At 45.3% G+C, this 23,116-nt stretch overlaps 1 protein-coding gene across 1 annotated transcript in view; it reads left to right on the top strand.

Moving 5' to 3' along the window:
• The window catches only part of dsd (attractin-like protein dsd), a 147,706-nt gene extending 124,874 nt beyond the window's left edge, over positions 1-22,832 (top strand). The window contains exons 21-24 of the mRNA XM_037426686.2: positions 7,304-7,532; positions 11,258-11,336; positions 12,354-12,467; positions 22,254-22,832. Coding sequence (XP_037282583.1) covers positions 7,304-7,532; positions 11,258-11,336; positions 12,354-12,467; positions 22,254-22,487 — 656 coding nt within the window. The 3' untranslated portion in view covers positions 22,488-22,832. The remainder of the gene's footprint in view (positions 1-7,303; positions 7,533-11,257; positions 11,337-12,353; positions 12,468-22,253) is intronic.
• The last annotated feature ends 284 nt before the right edge of the window (positions 22,833-23,116 follow it).

Below are 23,116 nucleotides of genomic sequence, written 5' to 3'. Positions count from 1 at the left end.
TGTTGGAGGAAAAGGCGTGGTCTGCTTTCATTGCCGTGAGCGTGGTCACACCGCGCAAGAGTGCAACGCGCCCCAACCGACACAAGGGCCTGCTCGCCCGTCGGGAAACGGGGTGAGCCGTCGGTGAGCTCCCCCTTGCCGGTGGCTGCAGCAGTAAGAGAGCACGGGAGTGTAACATAACCCCTGGCACGGATGGCGTGTCGCGCTGGACATGACATTCCAGCCATGCCGGCGCCGTTCATCGCCCTTACGATTGCTGGTCGAGAGTTTGCGGCGTTGCTGGATAGCGGGGCTTCTATCTCGCTGTTCGGCGAAGAGGTTAGGGCTCATTTGCGCGACCGCTCTGTCCGCATTAGAGCGTGCGATACTGCCTTCCACCTCGCCAGCGGTACCGCCACCTCGTGTGGCGCTGCGCGGCTGGTTTTGCATTGGGGGAATCGCGCAGGCCGACAGCGCTTTGTGCATCTCCCTAGTCTTTCGGTGCCTGTGATTCTCGGTCGCGACTTTCTCACGCGCACAGGTATCATGATTGACGTCGCAAGCGGAGGCTACAGGGACGGCCCTTCCGGCGCTCTACGGCCTTTCGCTGCACCTCCCGTGGTCTCGGCGGCCAGTAAGTCGCCGGACGCCTCGAGAAAGAAGGAGGAAAGGAGACCAAGCGTTGCCCCCGCGGCCCGCGTTTCCCCCTCTGAAGCCAAGACTGGTCCTTTGGCCGGCTCGGCGGAAAACGGTCCGTGCGTACAGCTTTTCTTCGAGCATAATGCTGCCGCATTGCACGAGGTCTCGGCTATGCCGGTGACCCCCCGCTAAGCAGCAACTCGAATGGCTCACTGCCGCCTTTGCCGGACAGCTTGTCGAAACGCGAGAAAGCACGCCTGTCGTCGCTGTTGACACATTTCAGCGACACGTTCACGGAACGCCCGGGTTGCAGCTCTCTGGTGAGGCACCGGATTAACACAGGCGACGCACAACCGTAGAAATGCAATCCTCCCCCCGTTAGTGCGACAAAAAGGAAAGCAATTGACCAGGCACTGGATGAGTTGATTGAGACCGGAGTTGTCCAAAGCTCAAACAGTCCTTGGGGTTCACCGGTGTTAATGGCCCCCCCCAAAAGAGACTGCTCTTACCGGCTCTGTGTGGACTACCGCCAGCTGAACGAGGTCACGAGGAAGGATGCTTATCCTATGCCTAACGTTGACTCGATCGTGGCTCTAGGCGGTGCTTGCTACTTCAGCACCTTGGATGCTAGCCGCGGTTACCTACAGGTTCAGATGGAGCAAGCGGACGCGGAGAAAACTGCGTTCACCTCTCACAGAGGTTTGTACGAGTTTACCCGCATGCCGTTTGGCTGTTCTGGAGCTGCAGCTACGTTCCAGAGATTGATTGACCGCGTTCTAGGGGACGCTAAATGGCAACACGCCATGGCGTACCTCGACGGCATCGTCATCTCTCAAACGTTCGAAGAACACCTTCACCACTTGGACGATGTCCTTGGGAGGTTGCGTGCCGCCGGGTTGACTTTGAACCCGAAGAAAGCTCAAATAGCTGAGACTCGCATCTCACTGTTAGGCTTTACCATTCAGAGCGGTCATGTTCTGCCTTGCGACGAGAAGGTACGTGCCATTGTGGAGTACCCGACGCCGGCAAACATTCAGGGCCTGAGGCACTTTTTGGGCATGATGAACTACTATCGACAGTTCATCCCAAACTGTGCGGCCCTCCAAGCGCCCTTGACTGCACTCTTGAAAAAGTCGGCACGATGGAGCTGGGGGCCAGAACAAGAGCAAGCTTTCAAGGCGTTTTCCGAAGCTCTAGTGGCCACAGCCGAGTTAAAGCTGCCCGACCTAAACAGGGATTTCGTTGTCTAAGCGGACGCGAGCGACCTGGGTCTCGGCGCGGTGCTCCTTCAGGAGCACGACGGCGTCCTCTGGCCAGTCGGCTTTGCGAGCCGGTCACTTAATGCCGCCGAGCAGAACATCACAGAAAGGGAATGTCTTGCTATAGTTTTTGCTCTCCGGAAGTTTGACTGTCATGTCGACGGTGTGCCATTCATGGTGGAAACGGACCACATGGCACTCACCTGGTTTAAGTGCTTGCTCGAGCCCTCGGGCCGCCTCGCGCGCTGGGCGTTGACCTTGCAGCGGTACAACTTTGTTGTGCGCTACCGGAAAGGAAGTTTGAACGTCGTGGCTGACGCTTTGTCGCATGCCCCCATTTCAGCGTCCGACACTTGTGTCCGCCACTCCCGAGAGCACTTGCATCAAGTAGACCTCGGGCCCTCTGGCTCCAAAGGGTCGAAAGGCGCGAAACCTGAGGGCGAAGTAATTTTCGAGTCGACAGCCTCGGGTGAGGACGCATACCTGGTAGACCCTGTCACGTCCACCGGTATCGTCTTTAGCAGAGAGGAGCTGCTCAAGGCACAGCAAGACGATCCATTTTGTCAACACATTGTTGACGAGCTCAAAGAGCTGAGCTCCCAAGCAGAGCGGGGCGGTCAAGCCGCCGGGCGCAAACAGACAGCTGGTATTGTTGTCGGCGCCGAGTGCCGTACACAGGCTGGTATTGCTGCGGGCACGTTGGACTCGTACCTGCTTGATGCCGACAGCGTTATCCTGCGCTACGTCCCATCTGAAGAAGCTCCCCAGGAGTCTTTCAAGGTGGTGATACCCCGCAGTTTAAGGAAAGCCACCCTAGGTTATTTTCACGACTCGCGGTTGGATGGACACGCGAGTGGCCTTAAGACTTTCCAAAAGTTGTACCGCTGCGCTACCTGGCCTGGCATGAAGCGCGACGCCCTTCACTACGCCCGCTCATGCCGCGTGTGCCAATGCGTGAAGCCTCGCGGGGGCAAGCCTCCCGGGCTCATGCAGTCGATCGACAGCCAACAATCTTCACAGGTCGCGGTCTGTGACATTATGGGACTTTTCCCAAGAAGCCGGAGAGGCCATGTTTTTCTCCTGGCTGTCACAGATCACTTCATGAAGTGGGTCGAACTGTTTCCCCTTTGGAAGTTAACGGCACGCGTAATCTGAGACAAGTTGACCGAGGTCTTTACTTGCTTTGGCTTTCCGGCGGAGTTGATCACGGACAATGTGTCCTATTTCACGGCCAAAGTGTTTGTGGATGCGTGTGCTCCCTTTGGCATTAAGCACCATAAAACAACCACGTATCACCCACAGGCCAACCCAACCGAGTGAATCAACTTGAACCTCAAGTCCTTGCTGACAGCCTTTGTGCAGCAACACAGGGATTGGGATGCCTGTCTTAATGAGATCGGCTTCTCCTTGCGGTCTACGGTCAATCGCTCGACAGGGTACACGCCTGCTTTCCTCAACTTTGGGAAAGAGCTGCCTAACCCCATGGACCGCGCGGCAAGCGCCGCGAAGGTCTGCCCGTCTGGCTACGCGGCGGAACTGCGCTCACGGATGGACGCAGCCCTCGACCTGGCGCGTTCTAACCTAGCAAAAGCGCGAGCTGGTCAGAAGGCTCAATACGACCGATCGCATCGGGATGTCCGTTATGATGTCGGCGATCTCGTCCTCAGGCGCAATCACGTCTTGAGTGACGCCGCCAAAGGCATCTCGGCCTCCCGTTCGGCCAAGTGGTTGGGCCTATACCGAGTGCACACCAAAGTGTCACCCCTGGTATACAAGCTGGCTGACTCCCAAGGGAGACCAGTCGGCAGTCCAGCTAACGTCTCCGACCTCAAACTTTTCGTTGCCCGCAGCAACGACTTCGGGGAGGGGGAGGCGGTCACCGAACGGCAGGAAAACCGGGATAAGGCTGCTTCCAAACCACGCCACCGGTACAACCTGCGAAAACACACTTAGGCTGATTTTCGCCTCCGGCATGTAGCGGGATGTTATCCCCTCCATGTAAGGGAGCGGAGATTTATAGCTGCTGTGCGAGAGCCCATCCAGCAGCAACAGGAACGGCTACCGGGCGAGCTTTCTTCCTGGGAACACCATTAAAGCGCTGCGCGCGTAATATCCACCCAGTTCCCAGCGCTCCCAGCTGCTCGAGAGAGAGAAGCCCTTTCCCCGGTGGCTCACTCTCTCACTGGGTATCTTCCACGTAGTCGGCGGGAGAAGGGTAGCGTGCGCCCTATTGGCTCACGGAACCTTCAATCCGACGGAGTAGGCTCTCTTTATTGGGCCAGCCTGTCGCGCCTCCGGGGCTGCACCTTCAGTTGCAATTCTGCTTTTCACCGACACCCCAGCATTCGTGATGTCCTCTTCGATGGCCCGTTCCTCCAAGAAAAAGCCCGAGAGACCAGCCGCGCGCTCGGTCGTTCCACAAGCACCGGCCGCGTCTATGCCGCCTCCGTCGAATGCTCCCCCGGCCCCGGCCAACAAGACACCGCCTCGTCGTGAAGTCGCTACGTGGACGTTCCAATAAGGCACTGAGGCCCCGTTCGCCTTCGTGTCGACTCGTCGCTGGTCCAAGCAACGCAAAGTCTGGGTGGGGTTAGACCCCGAGTCCGTCCTGCGTCCTTTCCGCGGAGGCACCCTTTCGGACCTGCTCGACACTTCCGGAGGTGCCTCGATGTCGCCTGTTCCCGAGGATTCCTATTGCAACGCTTGCGGTGTCCTGCTGGTGCACGAGGCTACCCACCTCCGTTCGCTGGTTCACCGAACGAAGTCCGGCGGTGCCCCTGCAGTTCTGTCCACTCCGGCGGTGCCGCCTGGCCCGGGCCTTCAACCTGCCCTGTCGACCGACTCTGTTCAGGCGGTCGTGACGGCGCTCGTCACGGACTCATCATTCAAGTCGGCCATCGCTGCTGCGGTGTCTGCCGCCCTCCTGCAGCCCCTGGTTCCTGCTGAGACGCCGCCTAATGAAGACACCGGGGCCCCCGTCGATCTCGTGGATGGCACTGAGCTGGACCTCAGTTGTTTCGAATAAAGGTATCGGTGGATGCTTCTATTACGGCGTCTTCAGAGCGGCCTCGGTCTTAGAAGAGGGGAATGTGGGAATTGAGAGCACCCTCCTACCTGGCACCTCGTTCCCCAGCTACCGCGCGCGTGCCGACAGCGTAGCCCGGGCGCGCATAAGCACCGGCATCCACCAAGATGGCTGCCAGGGCGCCTCTTGGTCTGGGCCAGTCAACCGTTGGCTCCTTCCCGCGCTAGCATGTCCAAGCACGCTACGCTGGCGTGCTGCGTGGGCCTACGTCACAATGCAGCCCCATTTCCCTTTGGGCCACGCGTGACATCCTCCTCTCCTACGAGCTTCGTTACGCCCGACAATTAGCTCGTCGCGGTAGATGCTCTCAGGCCTCCACGAGAGGTTGACGCGCTGCTTAGCAGGCGGCTTCTCGTTCGTGTGTTCGACTTCGGCCGTTGTGCGGGAGTCGTCGCGCCCTAGGCAAGGGTACTTGCTCGGTCTTGCGGAGTTCTCTATACGGCCTCCAAGCCCGTGAGTGTCGCACTGTACTGCATCTTGGGTTAATAAACCCCTTTGTTGTTGTTATCCTGCCTTGTGCGTGGTTTCTGCACTGTGCCGGAGAAATCGACGAACCCGGCCGCAGCGCCTTCGCACACAGTCGCAGTGGATGACGTCGCATCCCTACACGGTTGCACTTAGTAGGTAAGGCTTGTGTAAACCTATCTCCTCAGCATGCAGCCGCTCTTTCCAAGAATTGAAGCATGCGATGCGTGCTTGCTAACATTTAAATTTCCGAATATTAGAAGAATTTAATTTGCAAAGACAAGCATCGCCAACGAAATGAATGCGAAACTATTGCGGAAATTCGTTGACTACTTATTGGAGCACCTCGATCATGCGCATTACACAGAAACTATGTCGAATCACGCCCAGAGTTTGATGCGCTGAAAGGCATCAATCATTCGATTTTACGGTTGCGCGCCCTATTTAAGACATCGCAATCGAATTGCGAATCACTATTCGAGCTCTGCACATGCCATCCTCGTTTTCATTAACGATATGTATCGCTTCCCATCAAGTGCGGCCACTGCATCTTTAAGAGTTTCGTTGATTCGGCACCAAAACGGAACTTTGATAACACACCACCACTACCGATTGACACGCAACTAACACCGATTAAGCCTAGCTTGCAGTTTGGTATGTTGTCGTGGGAAGTTAGTCCAAAACATGAAGATTCGGTGTCGAAAAAATTGCACTCGAGCCCTGAACCAAGAACAGCCAGCGTGATACCAAGTTTGCGTTCGCGGCCGGGAAATCACTAATGACGAATACTCGCCAAGCTTACGTATGACAGCACACTGGCAGCAAAAGCAAAAGCACGTCATAAAGCCGTAAAAGGTTTTCAATTTAGTTTACAGACGAGGAAGCAAATGCGATATTTGTTGCAAGCGATATTTCTTGCAAGCTCGATAATGACGCCTTTCCCGACAGGAAACTGTCAATGAGGGTGGCGATTTGGGCTTGTTGGTATGGTAGCATGATAATATATGGTAGCGCAGACAAAGGACACGGACAAGAGAAAGCATATTCAAGACAACACAGCGCTAATGTGCTTTCTCTTGTCCGTGTATATTATCAGAAAACTGTCAAGCGCAGTTGATAAGGACTGGATCGCACGGCGCGCGGCTGGAGCCATGCTAGCAACGTAGTACCAGAGAACACCTATATCACACTGTAGCCGCGTTGGTGCCGATGCAAAGGCTTATCCGTCGCTGCTGCAGCTGACCTCCTCCCTTACTCGGTGAGCCCACGCAGTGTGCCACGGTCTTTTTTTTTTCATTTTTTTTCTTCTCTCAGCCCTTCGTTCGCTATGTGTCCCCTCCTCCTTCGTAACAACCTCGTCGTTTGTTCCCCAGTGGCGTACCCAGCGTGCCTCCATTCAGAAGCGCACTCACTACCGTCTTTTCCACAAACATTTTCAGGCACACGCATTATAGCGGGTCTTTTATCTTGGGGGACTGCACAATAAACGGTATGCGTATACATGGGATTCTATGGAAGGGTAAACCGGAGTAGAAAAAGACCGCATTGTAACCAGTTCTGCACTATAAGCGGTTACAATTTGTAACGCCAAAAGCTGGTGGTGGTATCTGTAACCATGCTGTAAACCACACCTGTTACATTGTTTAGCTCAGTCAAGTGTTTTGCAATTTCACTTGGCTGGCTGTAGGTACACTTTTCCCCGCTGTTGTACTCTTTACGATTGAGTTGAGGTGTGAGAATATCCAAAGTTATATCCTATTTAATTCTGTTAAGCATTCTTCCTAGCACCTGTTTTGCACGGTGTATTCTCTAAATCACAGTTAGTAAGAAGTATTTTGTGATGCCCTGTTGGTGACGGACATCTCTCTAAGTGCAGGAGGCCAACCACCGTCACGGGCGGATGGTGATGCAGAGCCAGCCCTGTTGGATAGCCGCAAGTGTGACAACATCAAGTTGCCATTCTACGATGAGAAGCACAACTTTGGCTCGCAAAACACCACTTTTTTTGTATATGTGTTCAACTTCACCACACCATTCGTGCTCCAGATCTCTTTCTCCCAGCACCGGGCACTCGATCTGCTCCAGTTCTTCATCACGTTTTCAAGGTGCTTTTGCAGAATAGTAAACCCTCTTGCACAAATTTGGTCTTTTTTCTTCTCAAGCCCTTTTGAATGAGCACTGTTGATTCTTTTGTGTTAAATGTAACAGTTTGTGGTGCTTTGTTTATTTTCCCACAGGCTTGGTGCACTTCTGTTATGTTGCACTTGCAATAACGTGAGATGAGTTCCAATATCGATAAGTATATGCTAAATTTTAATGGCACATCCAGGCCAGCTTGCAAGCTCTCACATAAAGCACACTGTTTCAGTGGAGCGCACATGCTCAAGATGTGTATTTTGAACACTGCCACTGCGCTGAGCTACCAGATGTTTGCAACTGCATACATAAGTTCTGCTAGTTACTGTGCTAGTCAGGGTCTTTTAGCAATGACTTCAAATGCACAGTGAATCTGTCTGCCTATCATCAGTTGGTCTGTCGCACTTGTGCATAGGTACACCTTCGGGGTATTATCAATTGTTAGTAGAAGTTCAGCTACATATGCTTTTTTAAGACTCACAAAAATTGTTGGGATACAAAACAATTGGTTCTTATTGTCGAGTTGTCCGTTATGATTCTAAAAGCACACTTACTTCATCCGACTGTACAGGCACATGCTCATGGCAGTTGCTCATGCTCATAAACTAGTTGCAAGTTCAGCGCCATGTGTGTTAATTTCTTCCTGCGTCTAAGCGCTTCATATTTTTGTTATAAAACCCCGCCAACTTGCCCAATCTGCAGGTCTTCTTGTGCTCAGTCCTCCAGACTGTGTAGATACAGAGTCAATTTCTCGAGTTTATTCAGATAAAGCTTCTTTTGCTTTATTGACTGCACAGCTATGGATTCAACACCATATTGCAGTTTCTGCCAATTCTTCACTTTTCATCCTGAATTGCTGTGTCATCTGATGGCATTAGAAATGATCATTGCATTCGTTTTTCACTATCAGTGTTGATGCAGCACTATGTTCCACTCGAAATGTCAGTTTTCTTGAAAACATGTGGCTGCAAAATTATGCGCTTGGTGTTGCTTTCATCTAGCTTCACATACACCAGAATGATTTACCGTTTCCCGTTGAAGGGGAGATGCAAGTCGAAAACTGCGAGTTTTCTAAAAAATTACCAATTGTTTGTTTTCACCTGTTTTGATAAGATTAGTATCTCTGCTGTTCTGAAAAAAAAAATCTATGTCGAGACTCAGCTGGAAATGCTTTAAAATTGTGTCTAAAGAGTACAAGGTAGCTATTAAAAGGCTGAAAGTGTGCAGTCTTCGAGCGCCTTGCCGCTGATGATGCGCTGCTGCTCACCACTGTTGATCACATGAGGCGTAGCACCAAGCCTCGCTCTTCAAATAACAGTTTCCCATGCTGCTGTAGCTCAAGAAGTAATAAAAAAAAAATCAAGCTTTTGCCATGTTTTTTTAGCACCGGGACTGGCTTTTAAATCGCATGGTACGGATCGGAGACTGTCATTGGCCGATGCGCACCTGTGAAGCCTACTTGCAAGATCCGTGTCTCTTCGAGCAGCGCAGCTGAACAACGCTTGTCTTGTGTGACCTTCATTATGGATGAAGAAAGCCATAGCTCGCGCAATAGTACTCTGTCAATGTAAAAGCTGTTGTGGTGGCGCGCTCTGTAGAACTGGGCTGAGAGCAACTGGTTCGATTTGCAGCAATTCTTGGCTTGCAAAAGCCAATCCATCAAAGTCATTCACACCCATCAGGCAGAAAGTTCGTGATACGGCGATAGATGTGCCAATGATGTGATGTCGAAGGATCTCGCAGTGAGGGAAGTTAGGGAGGACGACATTATCGTTATGTAAAATAGTGTACATAGCGCAAATGCGTCCGCAAGAGCCACAATGACATCAGCACTGTTGTGTCTCTCGACACTGAACTTTGTTTAGATTTTGAAGACCCGTCGAAGTTCTCCCCAGCTCGCACTTAGCACAAGGCTGTGCTAGATAGAGCAGAAGAAATTTGGCAAGCGTTTCATGGCCCTATGGCCCTATCTGTGAGCAAAATGTCTGTAAGGAGTCGGCTCGAAAGAGCCGTGAGGGACAAACTTATGGTGCTGGCGCATTTTAGTGGCAGTGGTCACTACAAAAAAGATTCTTCTTCTCGGTGTGCAAATTTCATTGCATTTAATGACACATTTCTTTTAAAAATTCAATTTTAACTTTAAAACTTGCTTTTTCCAAAGCAGATTTTGCCTTTTTTTTTTTTCAATGTTTCCCTCCTTCTTCAGTTGTTCTGGTGCTCGAATGTGCATGAATTTTGCCCAAATTTTTTTTCAAAGTAGGCCAAATGCAATTATTTAGTTTTATTATTTTGTTTAAATTTTAATATTTTTGTAATATAATAAATGTTTTGAGTTGGACAAATATGGACTTTTTCACATCTAATATTTTTCACATCTATTTCATACTTTGTATGTGTTTCTTAATTAGTTATTGGAATTCTGCACTTTATTTGAAATATTATGAACTATAAATGGTAAAATTATGTACGTTTAGTGATGAAGAGGGGGGGGGGGGGCAGAAAGCTTAAGGTTATCGCATTGTCCTGTTGCAGAGCTAAAAGTATGCAACTTGCAGGAAAACTAATTATGTATTTGAATTCAGCACAAAAAGTTCTATAGACAGATGAAGTTTCATTGCTCTAGGGTGAATATAAAAAAAAAGTATTATCGAATCGAGTAGCATCCCTCCTTAAGCATAAAAATGATGAGAGCTGTTGTCTGTGAGGGCTCGCACAGCATTTGAAGAGGAAGTGCAGCCTTTCAGAACGTCTAAATTGATCAAGAAGCAATTTCTCTGTTACCTGTTCTGATGAGCTCGACTAGCTTAGAACATTTGGTTTTTTGAGTTAAACACAATACAATATACATCAGTGGGCTTTCACCTATCTCTCATCATCTGAGCCTCTATCACTTCTGTGGCTGTACCATCTTTGTTTTGTGAGCTATATTATCTTTGTAAAGTACTAGTATGTCTACAATTTTGCTTTCATTGAGCTTTGATGTGCAAGTTTTGATGCCAATGCAGTGGAACTTTTGGTGTATTTTTTTAATGTAACACTGTTATAATAACGCATGTGTGCAATGCCCTTTTTTTTAACCCCTTCAGATATGTTTTAAAAATGCTGAGAATTTTATGGTTGTGTGAGGACTTGGTTACCTTGCTTTAGTTGTCACGATAAAAATTTATAAATAAATAATAAACTGGGCTTTCAGTGTAATGCATTTCTAGATAAAACTTGTCTGTTTTAAAGGTGATGTAATATGGCTATTTATTGAACCAGCTTGCTTTGCATCCGAGAAATCTGTTAGTGCCTTGCATAGTCCGCCATGGGGGTGTAGTGGTTGTCGGCTGCTGACCCGAAGGCTTCATTCGGGCCCCGGCAATTGTATATCAATCGGGGAAAATGCTAGAGGTCCATGTAATCTGTGATGTGAGGGCACATAAAAAAACACCAGATGGTCGAAATTTCCGGAGCCCTCCACTATGGTGTGCGTCATAATCACAAGTGGTTTTGGCTGATAAAACCCAAGATATTATTATAGTGTTTTGCACACAGCTTCGTTTTTCTACATGAATACTATCATGCTGGAGGGATGAATAAGTATATGAGTAGCTATAGCTACGTGGGCCATTGCTAGTATTTAAGTGACTCAGCTAACAGAATCACAGTGCTGTTTCTCATATGAGATGTTATTTTCCTCTTTCTGCTGCAGCTGTTTTCTCTCGCTGCTTATTATAGCAGCCATCCTGTGGAAGATCAAGCAGAAGTACGACCTTTACAGAAGGCGACAGGTATTAACACCCTTTTAGTTGTGTTTATGCACCGTGGTGCAGGGGCCCTGCAACACTTTTTCAGCGTGGTCAGAAAACGTAGCCAATCAGTAGTCATTGGCTTCTAAGAACACGCGAGCCAAACATTATAGTACAGCCTGGAAGCTAGAAATTGTTCCTGTTTCTTTCTACAAATGATGCCCTATACCCAAAATGACTGTGCCATATACCCAAATTCACGGCTATTGGCTGATTTGAGCATCGTGAGCTGGATAGTCATTGCTGCCACCACGAAAGGCCGCCACGGGCACGCGCGGGCGCCTGCAATCACACTGAAAGTAAGCCATGCTTCGAAGCAGTTAAAGTGTTCAAGAAGTCTCTTTATTTCCGCTCGTGCTTGACGTATCCTAAAAGTTTTTGTAGCAGTCAATTTATGTGGTAATAAACTCCTTTAACGAAGACATTCCATGGATACCTAGAAAAGAGTTGCAGGGTCCCTTTAAGATCTATCTCACTACAGTTGGAATTGTTGACTTTAGACAGCCCCATTTGTCTTGTAAAACTTATCGCCATTTCTTACAATGCCCCTGCCAGAATCATGGCTTCTTCCTAGTTTCTACAAGATAAAATCACACTCCAAACAAAGTATTTTGATATTTTTGACTTGAGCATCACTGAAACAAACTAGCTAGCGGGAATGTTCTTCCATTCTAATTCATCGCCATCTTTATTTGTGAGAATGCCCATATTTGTAGTGGTAATGAATCAAAATCACTTTCGAGTACTGATACATTGTCTGCACATTTTGAATGGCAAGAAGACAGCCTACTTATATTCAAAGGATACGGCCTGTATTTCAGAACCTGAATGACCGGTTTCTATCGTTTCCGTCATTAAGGGAAATTATAAATGTCTCATTCATTTTCATAGAATGGGCTGTGAGTTTAAAGGGATTTAAAACTTGCTTGAGAGAGGGGAATAAAACTATATGGTATATAGATTACTTCTGATAATATAGACATGTCCTTTCGCATGCAGCAATTGTTTGTGGAAATGGAACAAATGGCGAGTCGTCCTTTTGCTGGGGTCACGCTTGAGTTGGACAGTGAGCCGGATGGGTCGAGTAAGCAGTTTCAAGACGGTATGAAGCAGGTGAGCTTTTGCAATTATAGTGTTTCCATCTTTCTTCATGTTTAGTTTGTTTTGAATTGTTTGCCACAGGAGAGAACATAACTTTAGACTTGCATTTAATTTTAGTTGGCCTGGTGTTGCACCAGGCCTACTGAATATGGTTTCTGTAAAGCAAGAATAAAAGTAGTCTGAGTGCAAATTCTTGTGGTACCCCTGATTCTTCTTTGGCCTGCAGAAGGTTTTCAGCAGTTAGTAGGAAATAGTTGATGAGAAAACACTCATTTCATATTTGGAGATTAGAGCAACGGTTTAGTAGAGTAAGCTAATGCACCAGTAGTTCAAGACATAGGTTTTTGAACGCTTTGCTAAAGTCTGAGGTGACACAGTTGGCACATGTTGATCGATCTAGAATACAAACACGAGAACTGAGTAAAAGTACTACTCACATGAGAATGTTTTCCGGAAGTTTTGTTCTGCTGGTGTAAGTAAGATCTATGCTTCAAGAAAAGTGATATGAGGTTTGTTAATACAACACGTTGGAGTAATTTATCACAAGTGGCACATGTTGATCGATCTAGAATACAAACGCGAGAACTGAGTAAAAGTACTACTCACATGAGAATGTTTTCCGGAAGTTTTGTTCTGCTGGTGTAAGTAAGATCTATGCTTCAAGAAAAGTGATATGAGGTTTGTTAATACAACACGTTGGAGTAATTTATCACAAGTTGTTGGTAATAAAATATAACTTGTGTTTAACAGTGAATTTCTGTTACCATTCCAATTTTTCATTAAATTGACAAAGCAGATGAGTAAAAATATTGCTTAAATATTACCTTTCTTTAAATCATAAGAAGCCACAGTGGTGGGTTTGTTTTTATGGCACTCAGCTACTGACCCAGAAAGACATAGATTCAATCTGACCTGCAGTGATTACATTTCAGTGGAGTCAAACTATTAGAGGCCTGTATAATGTGCAATGTAAGAATGGTGGTCGAAATTGTCCGTACCCTTCCACTATGGTGTGCATCTGTTATGGCCCAAGTCGCTTTGGGATGTTAAACCCATAAACCAATCAACCTAATAGCATCACTAGCATGCTTAATCATTTGGTAAAGTTGTCAGATTCAGGGAACAAATGTATGGGTACATCTCAGTTAGTTTGGTGATGCAAGAAGCATCTGTAATTACTGGTGCCATTGGTATATATTCTTCATGTTTTGCTGTTTGTAAGTGCATATTTGAGGAACAAGAAAGATGATTTGTTAACAAATCCAGGCAGTCCAGGGAGCCTGTGAAACAATCAGGACCTTTGGTCCTCGACCCCGTCACGGGTGCTACAAGATAAATGTAAACTGGTAGCGTAACTTCCATAGAAGCCCATGGCTCTAGCCGTCACCATCTACCGAAGGAGGGGACAATTAACAGCGAAAAAAAAATTACGTCACAACCAGAAGCGGTAGTGATTTTGCGCTTACATAGCGCAAAATCGAAATTTTTCTTCATTGCTGACCTCTTACGTTCTATTATTAATACACTTTATTGCACCTTGTGGCTTGCTAATTGCATTCAGGAGAGAAAAAAAACAAAGATTGAGAAGGCAAAGTTGTTTTATTGGCCAAATGCCGTACTCACAATATGCACAAAAAACTACGCCGAGGCAATTGTGATCAAAATGTTCACGAGCATAATAGTTCGCAAACTCACGTTGCCCAGTCCTTAAAAACCACTACAGCGAGACAACAGCTTTGAAAATATAGCTTTGGCAGACGTAGAGTATAGCGTCTCGTTGCTTACCGTGTCATGTTCACCGTCATCAAAGGCGAGGGCATGCCGGACGTGCGCCAGCGAAAGCAGTTGGCAGTCACAGGAGCGGCTATCTACACTATCTGTGAGCTAGTTCAGCTCTGAAATGTCACACCAGTAAACAGCAGATAAAAAATAAGTAAACTTCTGAAGGTGCGCACGAAACCACCACAGAAAAATTAACGATGCCTCGTTGACATGGCAATGCGCCGATCCAAAAAACACGCCGAACTTAACGCAAGCTCTGATAGCAAATTTCCTGAATACGCCCCCCCCCCCCCCCCTACCTTTATGGCATTCAACAAAAAACTGAGGTGATCAACCATTTAGCCAAGTTTAAGATACACCGTAAAGTAAGTTTACTTTAACATATGTAAAATTACATTGATTTCAAGAAAAAATTATGTCAAGTTTTCAGTTTTTGGTTGTTTGTCCCGACCTCACCTAGTTGCGCTTCAATCGTCGCGCGGTTGTTTATCTCTGTCGTAATAGGTTTCAAACCACTTTTCATTTCGACTTTCGCGACCCATTTAGATTGACCTTAGGTGCTGCCCTCGCTGGGTCCTTAGGAACCCTCTTCCCAGGAGGCAAATAAAGTTCATCTGTCTGTCCATAGTCTGTCTGTCTGTCTGTATGTGCATCTAATTCAATGGGTGTATTAGCTCAGAGGAGAGTGACAGATTAATTTTGTAAGCTTCTTGAGTGTGCAGGTGTTATATTCATTATTTCTGTAATTTTCTTATTTTAGTGCTGATTATTTTTAGCTGTGTAGATGACATTAATTTTTGCAATTTTTAGCTTATTTGTTCGAGATATTTGTTTTTGTAAGCTTTCAGTGTACACTTTCTAATCTAAATCTTTTCAATAGAATGTGAATTGCATATTACATGTATCTATTATTGTGATTTTTTGTCATGTCATTGTGATTCCTGTTTTTTTCAAAGACAATAGTGTTTCTTGGGGACCTTCAACGCAAAAAATTTGGTCTGCCTGTCTGTCTGTCTGTATATTTGTCAGTTTGTCCACTCTTGACGGTACCTTAAACGGCACCAAAGTGACAAAACGATACTTCAGACGGCCGACGCCATTTGCAGCGCCCACTAATATTGCTCAAGGTTTAGCGTTCATACTTGTGCGATTGTCAATTAAAAAGCAATTATTGTGCATATCTGAGGCACCATAACCACACGTCAATATTATGTATGTGTATTTTTTACTAGAAAAGGCATAAATAAGTAATTTTAAGGATCGTAGCCTTTATAACGCTACGCTGGCCATGCAATGCTTGCACGAAACGGCAAGTGTTTCCATCGCTTTGCGTTTTACACTTTATCTCCTCAGAGACGGGCGCGCACGGCGCGCGCCCCTTTTTCCAGGATAACTGCCGGATAGTGCTCCTGTCTCACGTGTGACGTGACTTGATGCGCTCGTTTGCCTCCGCTCCACGCTCGAGGCACTCTAACGTAGCACCTCCGGAATACCATTCACCGATTTTCTTGTGCAGAACATCAAATAAACATTTTGTTCACTCTCTCTAGATGCAAGACTATCGTCTTTCGACGACATTTGCTGTGTATCATGCAGATACGGGGCCAATTTGTTGGTTTTTTTTTGGCATTATGTTCATTTCATTTAACATTGTTTATGCACGTTTGTATTTTCTATTTTTTTTTCCCCTTGCTTCTTGACCCTCCTGCTTAGGTGAAAGTACTATTGGCCTGCAGTATTCCTAAATAAGTAAAATACGTCAAAATAAATTTCTGAATTACAAAAAGTGGTGTATGAAACTAGCATTCTCAATGGAGTTTTTGATGAAAAAAATCCATAAACAGGGGTTGCATGCTCAAAACAACTTTTTGACAAGTAAGCTTCTCTTCTTCGAAGCCAGAAAAAGGCAAGTCCAATTGTCAAAATGTTGGCTCAAGCACACAATCCCCGTTCACGGATTTTTTCATTGCAGCCTACTATCTTCCCCTTCCTGCCAATTAATGAAGGTTTTGACATTTATTCAAAGATTTTAGGGGTGACAGTGAAATCTCGGTAGAACGAACCGCACATTAACAAACTTTTAAAAAATCCTGTGCCATCTGCTAATAGCTTCAATGTAAAATTATTTCACTACTACGTACATCAGAATACCGAACTTTTCAGAATAACGAGCGTTAATTTAGTTCTGTGTTATAATAACATAGTTCTGAAATCCGTCGCGATCAATGGAGCGGTACGCAAGCAGATGACAAAGCAAATGGACGCCTTGCTTCTCAGAAGACGCGCGACGGTGTGGAGGGGGAAAAAAAAACGAAAGGGCGACTTTCTTTTCTTTCTTTTTGTTTAAACGTCGACGCTGCAGGTTTACAAGCGAGCGCAAAGGCGAGGGCAACACGGGAGGGCAAGGTCAGTGAGGCAGAGTGGGAGTTGAGGAGCAGGAAGCATAAGCGCAGAAAACCTGAGACAATGAGAGAGCAGAAAACGAAACGCGAGGAATTTTCTTTTCTAGCTCTTTTTTTCTTTCGAAAGAGATGATGACAGCCGTGCCACTTAAGGTTTTTCTTTGGAGACCTTAATTTTTCAGTCGTGTTCATCTGTTTTCGGTGATTACTTATCATGTACGCAAAACAACTCAGCGTTCGCGCTGCGGGGATACTACAAATCAGTTCATCTCTGCTTGCGATGAAGAAGCGGAAGCAGTTTTCGCTAAGCGAGACAATGGATATTCTTCCGCAACTTGAAGGCAAAAAGCAGGCTGCTGTGACCAAAGACTGGATCGCACTATAGGAATGTAGATAAGCTGCAGGCCTTTGCGCTGCAAAATTTGTGCTGCTCGCGTCAAAAAAAAAAAAGACTTCTTTAAAGTAAACGTGCATTTTTTGGTGTTTACTTGTGCATTTGTTTTTGTTTTTTTCTCATGAAAAACGAGTTCGAAGACCCACCGTTGTAAAGATAAGTCATTTTGGTCGGTGAAACATAAGTGTTTATGGTTAATTTTCAAGCTTTCTCTATAACGACCTTTCAAAATAACGAATAAACTTCTGCTGTCCCCTGAAGTTTGTTACACCGAGATTTCATTGTACCAAGTAATGAAGGCGTTCTGAGTAAATTTTAGTTCTTTAAATTTTTGCACTCACAATCATAACGGTGTGAAATACTACATTCACAAATTATTTGAAGACCATATTTGTTTCACTGAAGATAGACGATATGCATTAGACAGTAGGCTACAAAATGCAGCATTGAGAGGATACATGTAATGATTCTACTGCTGCGCCACAGTGGGCCTAATTCAATTTGCTGCACCGTTGTGATAAAACCGACGTAAATTGCGCCAAACTGCACCAGAGTCTCTGGTTTGGGGATGTCTATCAGTGGCAGTCGCATCACCGGCGTGTCAAAACATGTACAGCCTTATCTTGGGGCCTCCAAAGTCAGAACCACGGAGTAGTAATTGTTTTGCTAAATAAACAGCACTCAGGCTTGCGTCTCCATCTATGACACCAAGACCGGTGTTTTGCAAGTCGGCTCAATAGCAAACTGCATGGAAAGCCTGTTTCCCAGAGGCTCGTGATGACTAGGCTATTCAGCAGTGAAAAAGTGTTTCGGCGATTCATTGGCAGACGCCGTATTGCCACACTTCTTTCTCAAGTCCTTTTTGTCCACCAATTACACGCGCAAGTGCCATGTTAGCTCCTTATTAGCAATGTTCCAGAAACACTGCTGATAGCTCGTTTCAGGAGCTGCATGGCACTTAAATGAAGCATTGTTCATAACTAGTAACTACATGCATGTTGCTAGAATGTCTGTCACTTCTGTTTCTGTACATCGCAGAACAAAATCTGGAAAACTATAATACATGGAGCACTACCGGGGTTTCCATGTTTCATGTCTGTGGGAGAGCTCGTGAACAGTGTTCCGCATTGACACTTTTTCTCGAATATACCTTATCCATAGATCTCTATCCAGATGAGCTTTTTCGTCATTTTCTCCCTCCAGCACATCCAAGTTGGTAATTTCTCTTGCAGGAATACAATATGAAATGCCTTGTATTTTTCAGCTTGTGAGCATTAGGACCGCAATTTGAATATTTGCTTGTTTTTTTAGTGTCATCATCTTAATAAAAGTGTGGCCACTGGTCAGAGCAGTCGTAATTGTGTTCTAATATTTGCAGCTGTAAGTAACAGCCCTTTCGCTGATGACTTTGGCATCAGAAGGCCAGCTGTGAGGTGACTACTCTATGTTTTACTCTATAGGATAACTAGTTAACAGTTAAAAAAATTAGTTTCATTCAAAGGCAAAGTACTGAATGTGATATCAATAAATTGTATTGTTACACGAAGTAAGGCTGATAACTGAATCCTTTGTTACAATCTTGTTTAACTCAATAAAACACTGATGTAAGGAAATACAGTGGCTTCAGAAACTGAAATCATTTTTGTGCTTTCAGTTCTCTATATGTGTAGTAAGCATTGCAAGTACAGCAAGTTTACTACCTGCCTCCTGATGTCTGTTAAGATAGTGCACATGCCAGCGACCACAGCCATCGAGAAACAGCACACTCCCCTCTTCCCCCTACACTCCCGTCGCTTCATGCTCCTCATGAAAAACAGGCAAGGTGTTTCTGCTCTGCTTGATGAGCCAGTCGATGGCAGGCCTCGTGCGCAGGGTCCATGTAATTACTATCACAATTTTAAAAAAATTATGGCAGCTTCGTACTAATGGTGCTGAGCCTGAATACATGAATACAGGGCATAGGTGGGTATCCGACATTGTTTCTTGTTATTCTTCCTTCCTTTATTTATTTATTTCTGTGTCTTCTATCCCTATTTTGCATAAATTTTCTATTTTTTGTTTATTTCCATCTTTTGTGCATTTTAAAATCTTTTTTTTCTCTTTCAAAAGAGTTGAAAGTTGCGTTCTCACGATGCTTTCTATCTCTTTCTTTTTCCTTTCTGTTCCTTCACTTATTGCTTCTGCTCGCTTTCTATCTTTTCTCTCTGTCTTTTTCTGCTTTTTTCTGTCTGCCTCTTTTTCGGTATTTCACTGTTGCGGTGTTTTTTTTTTCTCTTTCGCTCTCTTTAACTTTCTCTGTTTTTCTATCTTTTTGTCAATATTCTCTTTATTTCTCTCTGTTTTTATCATAGTTTTTTCTTCTTTCTTTCTCTCTTTTTTCTTTTTGTTTCTTTCTCTCTCTCTCTTGTGTGTTTCACCGTCTCCACTTCGCTAAGCAGAGTTTTCGTTTCACGCTCGTACTTGTTGTGCTTGAAAGTGGGGCTTGCCCAACTACATGAGGAGTATTGCATGACGGAGTATTGCATAACCACATGAGGAGTATTGCATGATGGAGCACAAGTTATCAGTAGCCTAAAGAGCTTTGCTGTTAACTGATAATGAGCCATTCCACTCTGCAAGCTGGACAACCAGCGAAGCTGTTTAGCACACAGCATACATATGACATGGTGGAGGCCAGTGTGGTATGTAAGGTCTGGTTGCTAACCGCCGGGCTGTTAACCTTCAATACAGCTTACTTTTTGCACTGCTCCCTAGAGAGAACTAGAGAACGTCCTAGCCATTTACAACCCTGCTGTAAAAGGAAAACAAACTTTGTAGTATCATGTAGTCCCCCGTTGAATACAGTTTTACACACTTTTGCGGATGCTTGGCTTAAAGCAGATTTCCATCATCTGGGCAACGCGTTGTATGCACATACTGTTGAAACACTGCAAGAATGCTCTGTCTAAAGCACAGATAGGCTTCAGTGAGAAGGAACGAAGTGGTGGAAGAAGTTCACCTTCTGAGTCCAGCTAAGTGGTGTCATATTGCACTCAGCAATACAATTGATTGAGAAAAAGGACCTGACTTTCGCCTTTTAGTTGTTTTAGGGGAATGCATTGCTTAGGGGAATGCAGTTTTTTGCATTGAGGTGCTTTTGTATGTTGCGGCAATTGTCTACCAATTCTGCTGATAACCATGTAGGCATATAAAGAATGTCTATTTATGAAATAGAGTTTTCAGTATTCAGTTTTTTGTTTATTTACTAGTTCCAAAAAATTGCTGAAATTCTTATTCGGAAACTCTCAAGGGCATGATGCCCTTATTGTTAAGACCACACGGCCCAGCGCCGCTATCTTGGTCTTGTTTTGCTTGTGAATTCTTGCTTTTTTTTTTTTTTTTTTTTTTTTTTTGGCTCCCGCGGCAGCGGCATGGTCGAGGCAGGATCACTCATGATTGGGGGGGGCTCTCGAAGTTTTGAAGTCTCCCACGGCTCGGATGCAAAGCTGCAATTTGAGGAAGCGTGCGCCTCTCGATCAATGATTCTGTTATGAAATTATCAGTGTTGTGCGAGTATCAAATTTTCAATTTTGAAATGAATTGAACATTTTTCTGATATCTTCAAATATGAATAGCACAACTGCTAATTTTTGCAAATAAATAAATATGAAGTTTGCATGAAAGTTGGATAGCTGCTCGGTTTGTTCGTGAAGCAGCGACACTGTTGTGCATGTCACCTTTTCTCCAGACAACGAAAACAGTGGCTCACTAGAGGTGCTAATGCTAGTTTGTTTAACTTGTCATAATTTAGTCTTCTAAGCATACTATCTCAAATGGCAACTGGTGGGTTCATTTTTCATTACAGGGGGTTCATCTAAGAATAACCCTGAATGTTTCTTTATTTTTCTACATTCCTTCTAAATTTTGCAATGTCCCCCATTTGTTTTAGTGGATTTTTTCGATGTAATTTCAACACTATGTTGCAATGATGTGCTTGGCCTCATATACAACACCATGATCTGGTCACTGCACTCATATAATAATGCAACATATGTCAAAGCTTTATAGGGTTGGGGGCATGAGACAACTGAAGCTTGTTAGTCTGTTTGTGTATCAAATTTTGTGGAACTTAGTACAAGTGTGTAATTCTTTGGTGGAATTTACCATTGTCTCTCAAGAGAAAGTAACAGCTATATCGTTTCAGTGCTTTCTTCAAAGGGCCTCTCACGAGGTTTGACAATTTTGAGCTGACGAGCAGAGTGCATCCACTGGGTGTTCACAATTTTGTCTGCCGAAATTGGCAACGCTACGCACCACGTATATAGGATATAGGTCCACTTTCGAGCTGAAGGCTGCTTGCCCTTCCTTTCGCATGTGGGCTCCCAGAGAATGAGGGAATGACGTACACGATGAAGTGGCCCTACATAGATAGTAGTGCTGTGGCGTCAGTCCTCTATGTATACAACTGTGCTCTGAAGTCACTTACAGTAGCATGTGACATGGCAAAAATTATTTGACATGACATGTAGTTATGCAATTTATTGTTTGAATAGATGAAGAAAACTTGATAGAAATAATCAGAGACATTTAGTCTAACTTCTCGAAAACTAGGGCACTTCTGTTGATAATATTACCATTTTAGACTTTGTCAAACATTGAGCTCACTCGATATAAATTGTTTGCCTTAAGTGACCCTTTAAGAAGCGGAAACATGGAATCTTTCAAAAAGAGTTCAACTTAAACTTAAAATGATACAGTGAGCCATAAAAAGAAAAATGGTAAGTGTGACATCAAAGGGACAAGGAGAGAGCACGGTAGGTTAGTGAACAAATGCATGTTGAAACATTGTAGTCAAGATCAAGAAATTAGCATGGACAGGACATGTCGCGAGAAATCAAGATAACCAATTGTGATTCAGAGTAACAGACTGGATTACAAGAGAAGGCAAGCATGTGAGGTGAAGGCAGACACCTAGACGTGTTGATGAAATTGAGAAGCTTGTGGTGATAATGTGGCTGCAGAAAGTGCAAGACTGGTTTTATTGGCAAAGCATGGAAGATCCCTTTGTACTGATATCAGTGTGAAGTAATAAAGTATTGTAAATATTATGAACGGTAAAAGTGCCTTGCTAATGGAATCCCTAACTACTCGAATAAAATATCCGAAGTTTCAAATATTTGCACACCTCCCAAAATTTTTTGCAATTGTGGGTGCTCAAGAAGGTGGGATTCTCTTTTGCAGGGACACCCAACACCTGTAGCACTTGAGCCCTGTGCCAGTGGCAAGGCAGCTGTGCTGACGCTAATTGTGCGCATGCCAACGGGGGGTCAGGAGCACACAGCCACAGGCCAGTCAGGCCTGGCCATTGCCAGTGCCTTGGTCTCATTGGGGACCCTCTGCAAGAGTGACACCATCAAAGAGGATGGCAAATCGGACTGCTGGAAGCCCTCGTCCCATCCAGGGACCTGCATATAAGTCTACGGCCACTGTGATAATTGCTCAGTGTGTCACCTTTTGGTGGGTGACACCACCCTTATACGGGGCATATGCCAAGCTCCTTTGGCGCTGTGAGTCGTGATTGGCCCTGCGCTTTATTGAACTGGCCTTCGTGCTTTTCTTCTTGAGAAGTGGCTACTATGCCCAGCTCGCGTGCATTGAGGCTGATTATTTTGGCTGCAGCTATTTGTGGCATAACCATGTGTTCTGGATTTTAAACTTTATTTAGGACAGTATATTTTAATTTAATATGGTGAAATAGGTGTCTATTAAGAAATATGCAGGGGAAAAAATGATTCCTTATTTACACAGTGGGTATTGCTAATCATGTTCTAAAGCATGAACAGCAAATCAAGTGATTATAACTGGCCCAGGTGCACTGCATTCCTTTTATGTACATGTGTTTGTACGTTTCTTTCAAAAGGCCTCTAAGCATAATTTCAATAAGTGCAGTGGGTACATAAGAATAAATAAATGTGAAGATAGTGGAGCCCTCTTTGTGCATTGTGTATTTGTGGGATGACTTGCACTTCATATGAACCAGTTAAGGCCTATTTGTGACCTTTGCTTAAAAAAAAAAGTCTATATATACTGCATGACATTAGTTC

This window comes from Rhipicephalus microplus, chromosome X (assembly GCF_043290135.1).
Source record: "Rhipicephalus microplus isolate Deutch F79 chromosome X, USDA_Rmic, whole genome shotgun sequence".
Classification (NCBI taxonomy): domain Eukaryota; kingdom Metazoa; phylum Arthropoda; class Arachnida; order Ixodida; family Ixodidae; genus Rhipicephalus; species Rhipicephalus microplus.
The sequence above is the reverse complement of the archived record's forward strand: the minus strand, read 5'-3'. Positions and strand labels throughout refer to the sequence as shown.